General features: G+C 40.6%; 1 protein-coding gene across 2 annotated transcripts in view; it reads right to left on the bottom strand.

The window, feature by feature from the left end:
• Positions 1 to 14,281, bottom strand: part of COG5 (component of oligomeric golgi complex 5) — a 177,898-nt gene that overhangs the window by 93,438 nt on the left and 70,179 nt on the right. For both annotated transcript variants that reach the window (XM_051636209.1, XM_051636212.1), the window contains exon 7: positions 5,720 to 5,850. In XM_051636209.1, coding sequence (XP_051492169.1) covers positions 5,720 to 5,850 — 131 coding nt within the window. The remainder of the gene's footprint in view (positions 1 to 5,719; positions 5,851 to 14,281) is intronic.

Below are 14,281 nucleotides of genomic sequence, written 5' to 3'. Positions count from 1 at the left end.
CACTGTAACAGGTTGCCCAGATTAGCTGTGGCTCCCCCATCCCCGGAAGTGTTCAAGGCCAGGCTGGATGGGGCTTGGAGCAACCTGGTCTACTGAGAGGTGTTCTTGCCCATGTAGGGAGGTCGGAAATAGATCATCTTTAAGGTCCCTTCCAACCCAAACCATTCTGTGATTCTATGTACTACAGAAGTACCCTTGGGTACTTGGGTACATTAGGGAATGCTGAACTAAGATAAACTGAGCAACTTCTTGATAATCACCTCCAGGCAACTGGTTATTTATACAGATACTTCATCCTCCCGTCACTTTTCTCAGGTGCTAAATAGTGTTAGTCAAGAACAATTACGCATCTATATATAGTTAATAATTTTTTAATGTGAAAACAAAATTAAAATGCTGTACTTGTCCCAGAGATGACAACTTAGAGGAAAGGTTCTGAATGAAAAAGAACACAAAACAGAACAATTGACAAAACAAATTCTACTCAGTGAGTGACAATATGAAAATTCAAAATGTCCCCAAATATGTTCATAGTGACAGTAGTATAAAGATGTTACACAGAAATTAATTGAGAAAGTTTTGTTCAGACTGTATTGGTTACATGTTTATTCTATGAATACAAATCCAGAATTTGAACATTTTGCAGAAGCAGAGTTTAGGATTTACTTCTGTGGGGCTTTTTTCTCCTTTATTCTGTGAGGCAATGATTTAATAAAGCACTTCATTTTGAAAAAAAAAAAAGAAAAGAAAATAAAGCCTATGTATTAAAAAAAAATTGCAGACACAATTTAACATTAATTTGGACAAATTATAGTTATTAAGCTGTTCTGGTTTGAGCCAGGATTAAGCCAATTTTCCTTCTCCTGATTTTTTGTTTTCCTTTGAGAACTCTCTTTTAACTAGCAGCAAGTTTTCCAGCCAGTGGTCTGATAACACTGGAATGTTTATGTTACAGCGAGAAATCAAGGACATTCTGCTCTGCTTCTTGAATCTGCAGCCTCAGATAGTAAAGGAGCAGAAGAGTCTTATCTGCAACCCTCCCATAGGGAGGAGTGGACTAGACTGATGGCAAACCTGGCCAAAGAGAGTATTCCATCCCAGAATACATACGTAGCTCTTGGTGAAAACTCAGGGATCACAGAAGTCAAGCCCCTTCCTGCTTCTTCTGCCCTTCTCTTCGGTTCATGCCCGGTGCCCAGGGAGGACTCTGTCTATCCATCTTCTTTGAACTATCACCATTGATCCCCAGGCCCATGCATTCCTGACCCTCATAACTCTGCCCTCAGCTCACATCTGCTCTGCCTCTATCTCCGGGACACTTCAGACCTGCTCACAGCTCAGGAGATGCCGCAGGAGTTGCTGGGGGTGGGGGAGGTGATAGGGTTTTGCACATCCCTGTACATTTGTATATATTTGTACATACTTTCTTTTAGCATTAGTATTTACTTAAAGCTGTCTATAGATTAGTTTTCAACGAAGTCTCTCTCTCTTTATTCTCTCCTTTCCCTACCTGGCTGGGAGGGGATCGAGAGAGCACTGTTGTTGCTGGTTTAACTGCCGATCCTGAGTCAAACCCTGACATCAGCTTACACTTATTTTTTGCTTTCTCTGACGTGACCAGGAAAGTTCCCTGTGTGATCACCAGAACAAGTTCAGTGAATTATCAGTGAATGTAACTCTCTCCAGATCCATGCAAAGCAAGAAAATAAATTTGCCCACTTCTTAAATAAGGGAAACTAGGTGACAAACATCATAGATTGTATCCAAAACCTTGCTTAAAAATGATAGTCAGACATTTATAGATCACTCCAGAATAAAAATAAGGAAAACTTTTACTATTTGTGGTCAAAAACACAAAATGTTTCTGCAACATACAGAAGGACAAACTCTATTTAAGGTGCAAACCCAAAGAAATCTGAGTTCTACTCTCAACTCCATACCATGTCTTGCTTGAACTAAATGGATATTTTATATTTTAATCAATCATTAATTATACCATAGTCCTCACCATCTACATCCTAACTAATTACTGAAGTTTGTAATGGTTAAGTCAAAAGGAAGAGCATAGGTTCCTAATCCATGTCACACATAAAATACATACCTGCAAAAATCCATCCTTCTTAGACAGAAGAGCCCCATAATTGTTGCTAAAACAGCAAACTTAGCTCAAAACTAGGGATTGTTCTTCAGAGGAGTAAAGATGGAGGAGATGGAAATGTCCCTCTTCTCTGCACACACATGACCCAACTCCTAATACTACCCATCTTATCACTACCCAATAGAACGAAGTTTGGGCACCTCTGGCTGTACGAGGAAAGTCCCATACTAAGCATGTTAATACACAGCAGAAAGGGTTTGAAGCATGAGCTAAGTTGCAGAGAAAGTTTTCTTTTTAAGTATAGCAGCCACAACTCTGTGTCTAGCAAAACTGTTGTACCTGGAATTGAGCTATAGTAATCTTATCAAATTTCTCATATTTCAAGTAATTTCTAGTTGTTCAGATCTGCTTTGCAGCTGTTGAATAAACTGCAGTTGAGTAAAGAGGTGAAGTGGTGTCAAGAGCAAATCTAGATTCCTCTGCCTAGGGTTCATGCTGTGAGCAAACAAAATGCTGGACATGCTTCAGGTGGTTGCAAGATGGATATATATCTCTTTTTTCCTTTTAAAGCAGAAAACATTGTTGTCTCTTCTCTTAGAATGGTGACTTTAATAAAAGCTCTTGATGTATCTCTGTTAAAACAGCCTCTCCTGCTTTCTATACTATCTGCCATCAACCTGCTTACAGTGGGAAGCAAAGCTACCAAGGAGTTTAGGACTAAACAGTAAGGATGGAATCCATTTTCTTGATTCTATTCTGTGGGTCATGAAAGAGCATTAATCTATGCTATGTACACTAGAAGTGTGTAACAAAGCACACACAACAATAAAAAACCTGCTCATAGCCACTGGTAGACATGCCTGATCAGGTTTGCTTCCATTTGTATTACATTTGTCAACAAGAGCAAAGAGGGCTTACTCTTCTAAAAGGATTAGGAAGACAAGCGTGGTTGGCAGGTCTATGAAAGCCTGTTAAGTCTAGACATGTTGACAGACACTTCTAGTTTATACCCAGATGGAGGCTTTAAAGATACCACCATGAACATGAACAAGACTCCACTTTTGAAGCAGCCAAGGGCTAATGCCACACTTCCAAAGGAAGACGGAGAGACTTTGTTTCCTCTGGGACATACACAAATGATACAGTGATGGTCATGTAATAAAAATGTGAATTACAATGCAGAGAAAAGGACAACGTATCAGTTAGAGGTAAGTATCTGTTTTCAGGGCTGGTGGTTATTTGGAGGAATCTGGGCATAGCATGTGACTTATACATCATTAAATAAATAATCAAAATAACAAATATAATTTCTTATCCAAACAAAGGAGATATAGCAAAATGTTCAACGGGTCTGTTTAAACTCTTTAGCTCTGTTATTTTTGTCAGAGTAAGTTCTATGACTTGTGCTTAAAAAGAGATAATTTTAGATTTATGTTTTTATGTATTTCCACTTTCTGCTTCTTTTCCAGGTAGCCAGTAAAATGCTCTAAAATGGAGAGATAAGATTAACTTTGTTCTTAAGGTATTGCTGAAAAGTGCTAGATGAAATACAGAAATACAGCTTGCTGTTACGCAGGCAACCGATCTCATCTATTTTACACAGCACATTGAAACAAGGCTGAAAACTAAAATTGCAATTGTAAATATCAAATAACTGAAGAACAACCTGGATAAATACAGATGTACTATTCTCAAAGGTACACACGTGGATACCAGAATAGATACCAGCAGGGAAACAGCCCATCTGAGGAATTCTGTGGTACAAAACAGAAAATAAGATGAAGATCCCATGTCTTCTTATGGGAAATCTCAGGGCTTGGAAGGTACAAATGTAAATCAGCATGTCAATAAAACACACAGCTACAATAATAAGAATCAAAGACATATTGTTGGCTATTTCAAATTCTAGATTTCATGGGAAATGCCTTTATGCAAATTTTCTAAAGCACTCTGTTTTTCCAACATTGTATCGAAGAATCATATCCACCAACAAACCTGTGAAGCATATCCCAACACCTCTTCACGAAAACATCCCCACTTGTGATATGACTAAGCACTAATAATGTTCTTCCAAACAATCTTCTATTTGCTGGAAACAGGCCCCTGGCTAAAGCACAACAGGCACATATTTTAATAATCCCTTGATTACCTGGATACAGCTTGGAACACCTAATAAATCTGTCTATTTTTCAAGTGAAGTGGGATTGATTTCCCCAGGGTTTCTTTGTCAGTTCCATTTTAGTACTTAATATGAACAGAAAATTATCAGAGAAGGTCAAATCTGACATGAAAAACTAGGCGTACACACTGATGAAGACTTTTGCTACATTTAAAATAAATGTCCACTCACTTTTTCTTAAACCCTATCTCTGTTCAGTCTTTATTTAACATCACATATGCTTCATAGCTTGTCATAAGCCCAATCACAGCTTGGCAACATGCTCAAACAGCCAGGAGTTTCAACATTTGAATAGTAATCTGGTAAAAAAACAGGGTGTTTTTTCCTACCATTTTGCTATCAGTAAATAGCCAAAGGTATTTACCACAATCATAACTTCTTACTGCAGAAAATTACTTGAAATTAGAGGGCTAAGTAAAAGTTTGAGAAGTACTGATAAATTTAATCCTCAATTATCTAACCAAGCCAATTACTAAAGAGATTTTCTGTTCTGTATATGTTCTATTTTCATGTCTACTTTCAACAGTATAAATGAATGCCACACTGACTTACTGGTAAATTTAACCACTGGCAAGAAACAGCATAAAAATGTCTTGATTTAATCCTCTTGTTTTCTAGTTTAAACCCCAAATTTGATAGGAACTTGTACTAGATTTTTCCTCTTACTGTAGTAATGGGGATTTAAAATACTTCTTTTTTTAAGAATACTTAAAAGTATAGACAAAATAACATGAATTTTTAAAAAGACAGGAAGACAGCATTAGTGATGCTACAAATAGTTAAATTATAGACGCATCCAGGTTATTAAAAATGCAGATAATTACATTTAGTATGGATGAATGTAATTATGCATATTCATTTTTATACTCCCTGCAGTGAATATTTACCTCAAAGTTTAAAATGCCCTTTAGAGTTTTAACAGGAAATCTTTCAAATAATTTCAATGCACTATTGCACAGCTAAAATGTACAAATCTTCTTTAAAAAATGCATTTTCTGTATTTATGTATAAAGGTTGGCAATACTGGCAATGTAGTATACTATGCTGAATGCAAAGTCCTATCAATCATCAAGCTTTTATCACAGTGTTTAAACCCTTCATAGAATCATAGAATAGACTGAGTTGGAAGGGACCTTAAAGATCACCTAAAGATCACCTAAAGTGCCAACCCCGCCTGTCATGGGCAGGGACACTCAGGACTTACTTCCAAATTTTGGGACAGATCCTGCAAAATTTTATTCTTGCAAAATTTTATTCTTGCAAAATTTTATTCTTGCAATTCTTGAAAGGTCAGTTTTGTCAATTTCTTTGGATATTCTCATGTAAGACTTTTTTCATATTTAATTTCCGTTAGACAATGCTACACAAAACAAAGGAAATCAAGCCTAGAGAACTTTTACACTTGCCTTTTGAAAAGAAGTAAAGAAGAAAGTGTGTTTTACCTGAGTCTCCACACCTTGCTCAAGCAACCTTTTAGCCTGATTTTCCACCTCAAGCCGAGCTCTTGCAATAAAAAGCAGGTCATTTTCAATTACTTCTATTCCAGAGAGATCTATCCCTTGAGAAAGGTAATCTATAAAAGCAACAGAACATTGGTAAGCATGACACAGGATAATGGAACATTTTAAACATGCTAAAACAATTTGAAGTTACAGTTAGTTCCAAGGGACCTTTCTGCATACAACACTCGACAATAGCAGACAAAGTAATGTATTACACCAGAAAAAATGAAAATAAAAATATTACTACCCAAGAAAACCTGTTTATTTAGTACATTGAATTTACTACACTGCACTTCTCTAAACCTAGACACTGTCCAAGAGGTGCACAGCGTGAGAACTCCAGAATCTCAGTCACAGGGCAGGAAGAGGCAAGAAGTCATCCCATTGTTGCAAAACATTAACAGATAATTAAACGTCTCTAATCACGTGCATTTGTTCTAAGATCTGAAAATGCAGATGTATCATATGTTAATGGATTTAAATTATACTTCATGTATTTAAATTGCACTTCTAAACATTTGGGATCAAACACATAAAAATGACAAGAAAGCAAATTTTTTAATTTTTATTTTAAATCACAGAAACCTCAAAAAATATATTATTATAGTGGAAACCACCTTTGGTAGGACATCTACAGATTACTGGACTGGCCTGGAGACTGCAGCAAGAAAATCTATTCAAACTTTTGTCACTGGCTTTGTATATTTGGCCAAATTACTCCATCTTTCACTAACAGCCACGTAGTAATGAGAGAATTCCAGCAAGTAGAAAACCCAACACTTCATCTCCTTTTATCAAATGAGGTTTGAATCTGTGACATCCTTTCTCCCAGACACATTCACGTTCTTTAAGGGGGGGTGACATTGTAACACCTGCTTTTTGGACTATTTAGGCTTTTCACACACGACAACTTTAGATATGAAATACAATCCAAGAAATAAAACCTAGGTTTTCACACTCCCTGAATCCCTGACCTCTACAATCCTTCCAGATGGCTCTTTGCCTTGCACTCCTCACCGAACCTAACTAGTGACTTGCCTTGGAAAGAAGGGCTGGAGGGTGCCTCTTCCCAGATGTCTTTGATTTGTTAGTCACACTCACTTGGGATGCAGGAATTGTGTATTTCTTCAGGCTAATGAAGACCTAAAGCTTAGATTGGGCTAGAACTCAAATGATTCAAATATTATGCAATCACACTCCTAACTATTGCACACTTTTGCAAATCAAATGGATTATGGCCACTGCTCTGAAATCCATGTTCCTGGAATATGGAAGGAATTACCTGAGAATACCTTCTGCTTTGCGCTCCTCCAAGAACAGACACACCTCTCCACTTAAAACTCTGAATTACAATATAAAATACATGGGAACTGGATGATTAAATGTATAAAACAAACACTCCTTAACATGTCTGGGTGCCTGAGATTAGATTCACAAAGAAATGTCAAACCAGGCTAGGTAGGTACCCAGTGAACCTGACGAACCTTCAAAGCTCTTCCCCCCCCCACCCCCTTCCTTTTTTATCTTTCTAGATTTGAATAATCGAAATTCCCCATATCAAAGTGGCCAACACCTTTACACTACTGCTTATCTCCAAGATAACACAGGACTACTCTCATTTATACATTGTTCAGTATTTTGCTCAATTAAGTGGGTCTTCCACTGCTTCTTTTGAAAGAACAATAAAACAAATAAAATACTGGCCAAGGCATTTCACTCAGTGTCAGACACTTCCTTCATAAGACAATAATGCCACTATTTCCATTTATAAACAGACCACTATGACTTCCTAATAAAGTTATCTTTCTTTTATGTCCTCCCAGTAAGATTGTTAAGGCACAGACTTAAGTTCCAGCTAAGCTAACCAAACTTTTAAATCTTTGTCAAACAATCTTTGACATTATTAGCGAATTATTTTTGTTTATTCACAGTAAATTAATCTAAGCCTCAGATTAATTTTAGCAACCAAATGTTCACAACTGAACACAAAATTCCAAGTGAGTCACTTCACAAGTATGCAGAGAACATCCCTGTACCTGCACATAAAAAATACTGCATAAGAAACCAAAACAAAAAGTTCAGAGGACTACTCCATAAAGCCTAGTAAGGCACAGAGGAAATCCACTCTCTTAACAGGTATGTCAAACAGGTCTTAGTCAACTAAGGATAGGCCTGAAAATGCTTTTGTCTGTATGTATTTGTTTAAAAATGGACCAGAGAAGTCAAAGGACAGCCAAACAGACAGCACCAAGCTGCACAGGCTATTAATGAAGCCCTGTAGCAGCTTACAAAGCTGCTTGTGCAAGGGGCTACAGCAGCCACACTCACCTGTTACTTCCCTACAAATTTTTGCTGTGACTCAGCTGCAAATCTACAGGTGGACTGCTATATTAACCTATGAAAACTAATTTATAGTCTCACTAACTTCAATTACTAACTTCAACAAGCAAGTATCCTGAATGTGAAGGCTAGCTTTCTGACCCCTTCCTCTCCACTGCACAGAAAACCCACAGATTAAGTCTACTGCCATAGTAAACTCTGAAGTAGCTTCTTGGCAACATGAGATTAAAAAAGGTGCAAATCTCACCCAAGGCTTGTTATGTAGCCCACAAATACAAGATCTGCTGCAGAGTTCTCTTCTGTCATACAATGATATTTTGCAAGTGCAGGTTGCTTAAACAAAATAAGAATATGGTTCTGATCTCCTAAATCACAGAAAAATCTGTGGAAGAGAACTAAAAAATATAGTGTCTCTCCCTATGCCATTTTATTTCAAAATCTAATTAAGCCATTTCAAGTGCTAAAAATCTAACTCTTCAGATGGTTTTAAGAAAGGAACAGAAATACCACGCTGTTTTGGCTTCTCCAAATACTTTCATCTGTGCCTGAGACTGGCAGCCACCTCCTGCTAAACTGCCAAAATCTACAGCTTTGTTCCAAATTTCTTGCAATCCTTACAAAAGGCTTTGGGACAATGCATTTCAGCAGGAATACAAAACAGAGGGCCTTGCGATGGGTTCAGTGGCTAGACATCCTACTAAGGGTGCTCTTAGCTGCTATTCTAACCAGCAGGGAAGCCCTAGAAATCATATTATACTGTTTTTGCCAAGAAAAGCCATTTTCATAAGGACAGCAGGTCTAGTCAGAAACACCTGCAAGTGCTTTCCTGCCATTCCTATGTGAGAGCAGAAGCTGGAACACAGGCAGGATAGGCACCTTTTGATAAGTTTTTATCTTCTGAGCAGACAACATAATATTACAAATCTCTCCACGTGTGTATTCTCAAGAGTGATGCTGCCATGGCAGAGAGCACAATGAAACTGAGCAGACAGGTGGTTGACACAAGGGCAGCCAGAAGCACAGTGCATTTAGCATCCAGTAAATTTAAAACATTGCAGAGGAACTGACACATTCCAACTGGCCAATTACAGATAGTAAAGAAACCATGTCCCATGAAATGTGGGTACTCCTGATGCAACGACCAGCAGTCTTAAGAATATTAAAAAGGATTACCGGGCCCTGGGAGCAGCAGTTAAGAACTCTGGAGCACAGTTTTCATCAGTCCTGCTGGTCAAAGGGAAGGGGATAGACAGGGCCAATCAGATCCAGGAAATCAACAGCTAGCTACGTGACTGGTGCTACAGCCAGGAGTCTGGCTATGTGGATCATGGGACCAGCTTTGAGAAGCCGGGGCTGATGGGATCCACCTGTCAGAAAAGGTGGCTGATGTGGTGGGGGGAGGGAACCTCTATTCATCCCACACCAATCAATTACAATGTGACACCAGCACCAGTAACAGATGCCTGGAGCCTGCAGAAGGGGTGCAGGTCAGGAGGGGAGCACCTGGAGTGTGGCATCATGAAATCTCTGCCCCTCCAGCTGGTCAATTACCTTTACTGGAGGCCCAGCTTAAATGCCTCTAAGCAAATGCACGCAGCATGGGGAATAAAGGGGAGGAGTTAGAGATGCATGTGAGCTTGCAGGGCTATGATCTTATTGGCATCAGAGACCTGGTGGGATGGCTCCTATGACTAGTGCATAAGCATCAGAATGGAGAGTTATAAACCCTTTAGGAAGGACAGGCAGGGCAGATGAGGTGGGAGTGTCACCCTCTAAGTGAAAGACCAGCTGGAGTGCATGGAGCTCTCCTTGGGGACGGATGAGGAGCCAACAGAGAGTTTATGGACTAAGATTAAGGGGAAGGCAGGCACAGGTGACATTACAGTGAGGGTCTGCTACAGGCCACCTGACCAGGAGGACAGTATAGAAAAGGCATGCTATGGATAGGAGCAGCTTCACTTTCACAAGCCATGGTACTCATGAGGGACTTCAACAAGCTTATCTGTTGGAGGAACAACTCTGCAAAGCACAAACAATCCAGGAGGTTCCTAGAGTGTGTTGATGACAACATCCTTTTCCAAGTAATTAAGGAACCAACAAGGAGAGGTGCTATGCTGGACCTGGTTCTCACCTATAAGAAACCCTGGTGAGGGTTGCTAAGCTCAAGGGCAGCCTTGGTTGTAGTGACAATGAAATGGTGGAGTTTGTGATCCTTAGAGCAGCAAGGAAGGCTCACAGTAAGCTTACTGCCCTTGACTTCAGGAGGGCAGATTTCAGCCTCTTCAGGGATTGGCTCATGAGAGTGTCATGGAACAGCACCCTGGAGGGCAGAGGGGCCCACAAAAGCTGGCTGATATTTAAGGATCTCTCCAGGCCCAAGAGTGATGCATCTGAAATATGAGAAAGTCAGGTAAAAACTCCAGGAGGCCAGTGTGGATGAGCAAGCAGCTCCTAGAAAGGCTCAGATTTAAGAAGGAAGCTTACAGAGGATGGAAGCAAGGGCAGGTACCCTGGGAGGATTACAGGTTGTCAGAGCAGCTAGGGATCAGGTCAGGAGAGCCAAATCCCAGATGGAATTAAATCTCACTAGGGATGTAAAGAGCAATAAGAAAAGCTTCTATAGGTATGTTGAGGATAAAAGGACAACCATGGAATATGTAGGCCCTCTTCTGAAGGAAATGAGAGACACAGGATATTGAGAAGGCTGAGGTTCATAATTACTTCATTGCATTCTCTGGCAGGTGCTCCAGCCTCATTGCAAAGGCCACAGCAGATGAAAGATGGGGGAAAATGAAGCACTTGGGGTGGCAGTAGACGAGAAGCTCAATATGAGCCACCAGCATGTGCTGGAGCCCAGAGAGCAACTGCATCCTGGGCTGCATCAAAAGAAGTGTGGCCAGCAGGGCCAGGGAGGGGATTCTGCCCCTCTACTCTGCTCTGGTCAGACTCCACCAGGAGTATTGCATCTGCACAGGAAAGACGTGGACCTATTGGAGAGGGTCCAGAGAAGGGCCATGAAGATGACCAAAGGGCTGGAGCACCTCTGTTATGAAGACAGGCTGAGAGATTTGGGGCTGTTCAGCCTAGAGAAGAGAAGGCTCCAGAGAGACCTTGTAGTGGCCTTCCAGTACCTGAAGGGCCTACAAGAAAGCTGGGGAGGGGCATTTCACCAGAGAGGGCAGTGATAGGACAAGGGGTAATGGTTTTAAACTAAAAGAGGGGAGATTTAGTTATTAACCCAGGGACCAGGAAATGCAGGGTTTTGCTTCAGGCACTTGTGCAATCATTATTCTGTTTCTTACTATGCACAGTCAGTCACTGACACTATGGGCATGATCAGAGGTGAGGGTGACATGGGCTGTAAGGTACTTGTGTCTTCTCAGGAATTAAGCAGACACAATGGCTTATCTTTCAGCACAGACTCGGAACAGGGGCACATTTTAAAACTCATCAGCCTTCCTCATGCTTTAAGTGTAAAGCACCAGAGTAAAACTATTAATCATAACAGATTTAGTGAGCATGGTATTTGTAACTGCAGGCTCTACCTCAACAGACTTCAAAAGCACATACATAACATTTTGTTAATTTTGAAGAGACTTTAGCTGAATTAGGACCTATCTTGTAAGGCCACACGGCAGGACTGGATGCAGCCATGACAGGCACTGCCCTCACACCAGCACAGCACCCAGCCCATGGCACCAATCACTCCTGCTCAGTGGAGCCAGGGAGAAAATTAGAGGAGGCAGCTGCAGTGCTACAGCCTTTCCTCTACCTCCATCCCTCTGATAATTGTGAACCTTTATATAGGTTCATAAAAACAAAGGCAAAGCCTAAATTCTCCCATAGGGTGTTGGTACTGCTTCCTTCCTAACTATCACACTTTATTAAGCTTGGAAAGCACAGCTGGAAATGACTTTTTAAGGTCTTAAAATACAGACTGCCTGCTGAATCCTCTTGAACAAAAATATTCTATGTCAAGGCAGAATACACTGAGCCCTAGGAATCAGTGACATTTATAATCTACCTCAGCCTAATAAAGGCTTAGAACTTTTTATTTCTGAAAGAAAACATATTTTTGTCATTCCAATTCCAGATTTTCTTGCTTTACTAAATCTGAATAGTTTTTCTAATCTACTGGCTGAGACGTTGCTTAAAACTAGTGTTTAAACCAACATTTCCCAGATAGTAATATAAGAAAAGTTTAATAGAGATAAATCTGATCTGCACATATTATGTATTATATTATATAATATATTATATTATATATAATATATTATATTATATAACATATTATATATTATGTACAAAAACAAGCAAGCTTTTCTTAATCTGACTAATGCAATAATGAAGAATCTTTCTATCATATTACTTCATTTTTTGTCCTCAAGCATTGTTCTGTGATAATATATAATGAAAATAAGTAAAAATCTGAATTTCAACTTTCTGTAAGTATTAAGAGATGTTTTGGAAAAAAGATAACCATGGAGCTAGCACTCCTATGAGCTCCACAAAAATCGTATTATGCTCTTTATTTAGACTGCGTTGATTTTGAGCTTTTGCTAGAAACAAAAGAATCAACAGACAGAAGTCTACTGAGGACAATAAGGTGCACTAACAAAGGGGAAATCAGGACAGTCAGCAATAAACCAGTGTGACTAGACTGTGTCACTCCAGGGGCTAGTTGAGCCAAAAGAGAAATCCTTCTGCACTCTGAGAAGTAACCTCAGTGAGGCTAGCAAAGAGGGAGAAAGAAGGAAATCAGAAGAGCTAAAGTGAATTCTCTAGGAGCAAACACCTAAGATGAGCACCACCACCTCCACTGCATAAGTAGCAAGAATCCAATCACAAATTAAGAGGCACTTCATGGGACATCAGAGGGATGTGGGGAAGAGGGAGAACAAAGGAAATTAAGCCATTCCTGAAATTCTAAATACAGTCATAGAATAATAAAATAATAGATTTTAATTTTGCCTCTTTGAGGAAAATTTGGGGCTTTCTTCTTTCAAATGGGTCATTTGTTTTATTTTGCTTCTGCAGCTGTACTTGCAGAAAATGTTGGTGATATCTGTACCCTAAGGCTGTATTTTTTCCATAATGAAGAAAAATTTGAATTTTGGAAGAAACTTCCAAAAAGTCAACAGGTCCAAATGATACCCAAGAGTTCTGGTCGGATTTAAGTATGCATAAGATGAAGGCGAGAGAGAGAGAAACAGAGAGAGTGGGAGGGAGTCAGTCCCAGCCTCTGTCCCTGGGCAGGGAGTGAGAGCTTCCGGGGAGCAGCAGCTCTGACTCACCGTGGGCGAAGGCAAAGGGACGGTGGCCTAACCCCCATAGAAGAGCAGCCCCTGGGGAGCATGGTGACCAGGAGCAGGCAAACAGGAGCAGGCAAACAGGGCCTGGCGCGGCGGTTCGCGCAGGCAGGGCACACGGAGCAGGGCACGGGCCCCCTCTTGGCTCAAGTAAGAAATCGGCTAGTGATCATTCCCCACTGCCAAAGATGAAACTTGATGGAAATTCAACAAGGGCAAGTGTAGAGTCTTGCATCTGGGGAAGAACAACCCCATGTACCAGTACAGGTTGGGGGCTGACCTGCTGGAGAGCAGTGTAGGAGAAAGGGACCTGGGGATCCTGGTAGACAGGAGGATGGCCATGAGCCAGCAGTGTGCCCTTGTGGCCAAGAAGGCCAATGGCATCCTGGGGTGCATTAGAAAGGGTGTGGTTAGTAGGTCAAGAGAGGTTCTCCTCCCCCTCTATTCTGCCTTGGTCAGGCTGCATGTGGAATACTGTGTCCAGTTCTGGGCCCCTCAGTTCAAGAACGACAGGGAACTGCTTGAAAGAGTCCAGTGCAGAGCCACAAAGATGATGAAAGGAGTGGAACATCATCCTTATGAGGAAAGGCTGAGGGAGCTGGGTCTCTGGCTTGAAGGAGAGGAGACTGAGGGGCAACCTCTTCAGTGTTTACAAATATGTAAAGGGCGATGTCAGGAGGACAGAGCCAGGCTTTTTTCAGTGATGTCCAGTGATAGGAAAAGGGGCAACGGGTGCAAACTGGAACACAGGATGCTCCACTTAAACATCAGGAAAAACTTCTTTACTGTGAGAGTAACAGAGCACTGGAACAGGCTGCCCAGAGGGGTTGTGGAGTCTCCTTTCCTGGAGACA

The sequence above is a fragment of the Apus apus genome, chromosome 1 (genome assembly GCF_020740795.1).
Source record: "Apus apus isolate bApuApu2 chromosome 1, bApuApu2.pri.cur, whole genome shotgun sequence".
Lineage (NCBI taxonomy): Eukaryota > Metazoa > Chordata > Aves > Apodiformes > Apodidae > Apus > Apus apus.
Note: the sequence above shows the minus strand (reverse complement) of the source record. Positions and strands in the feature narration are given on the sequence as shown.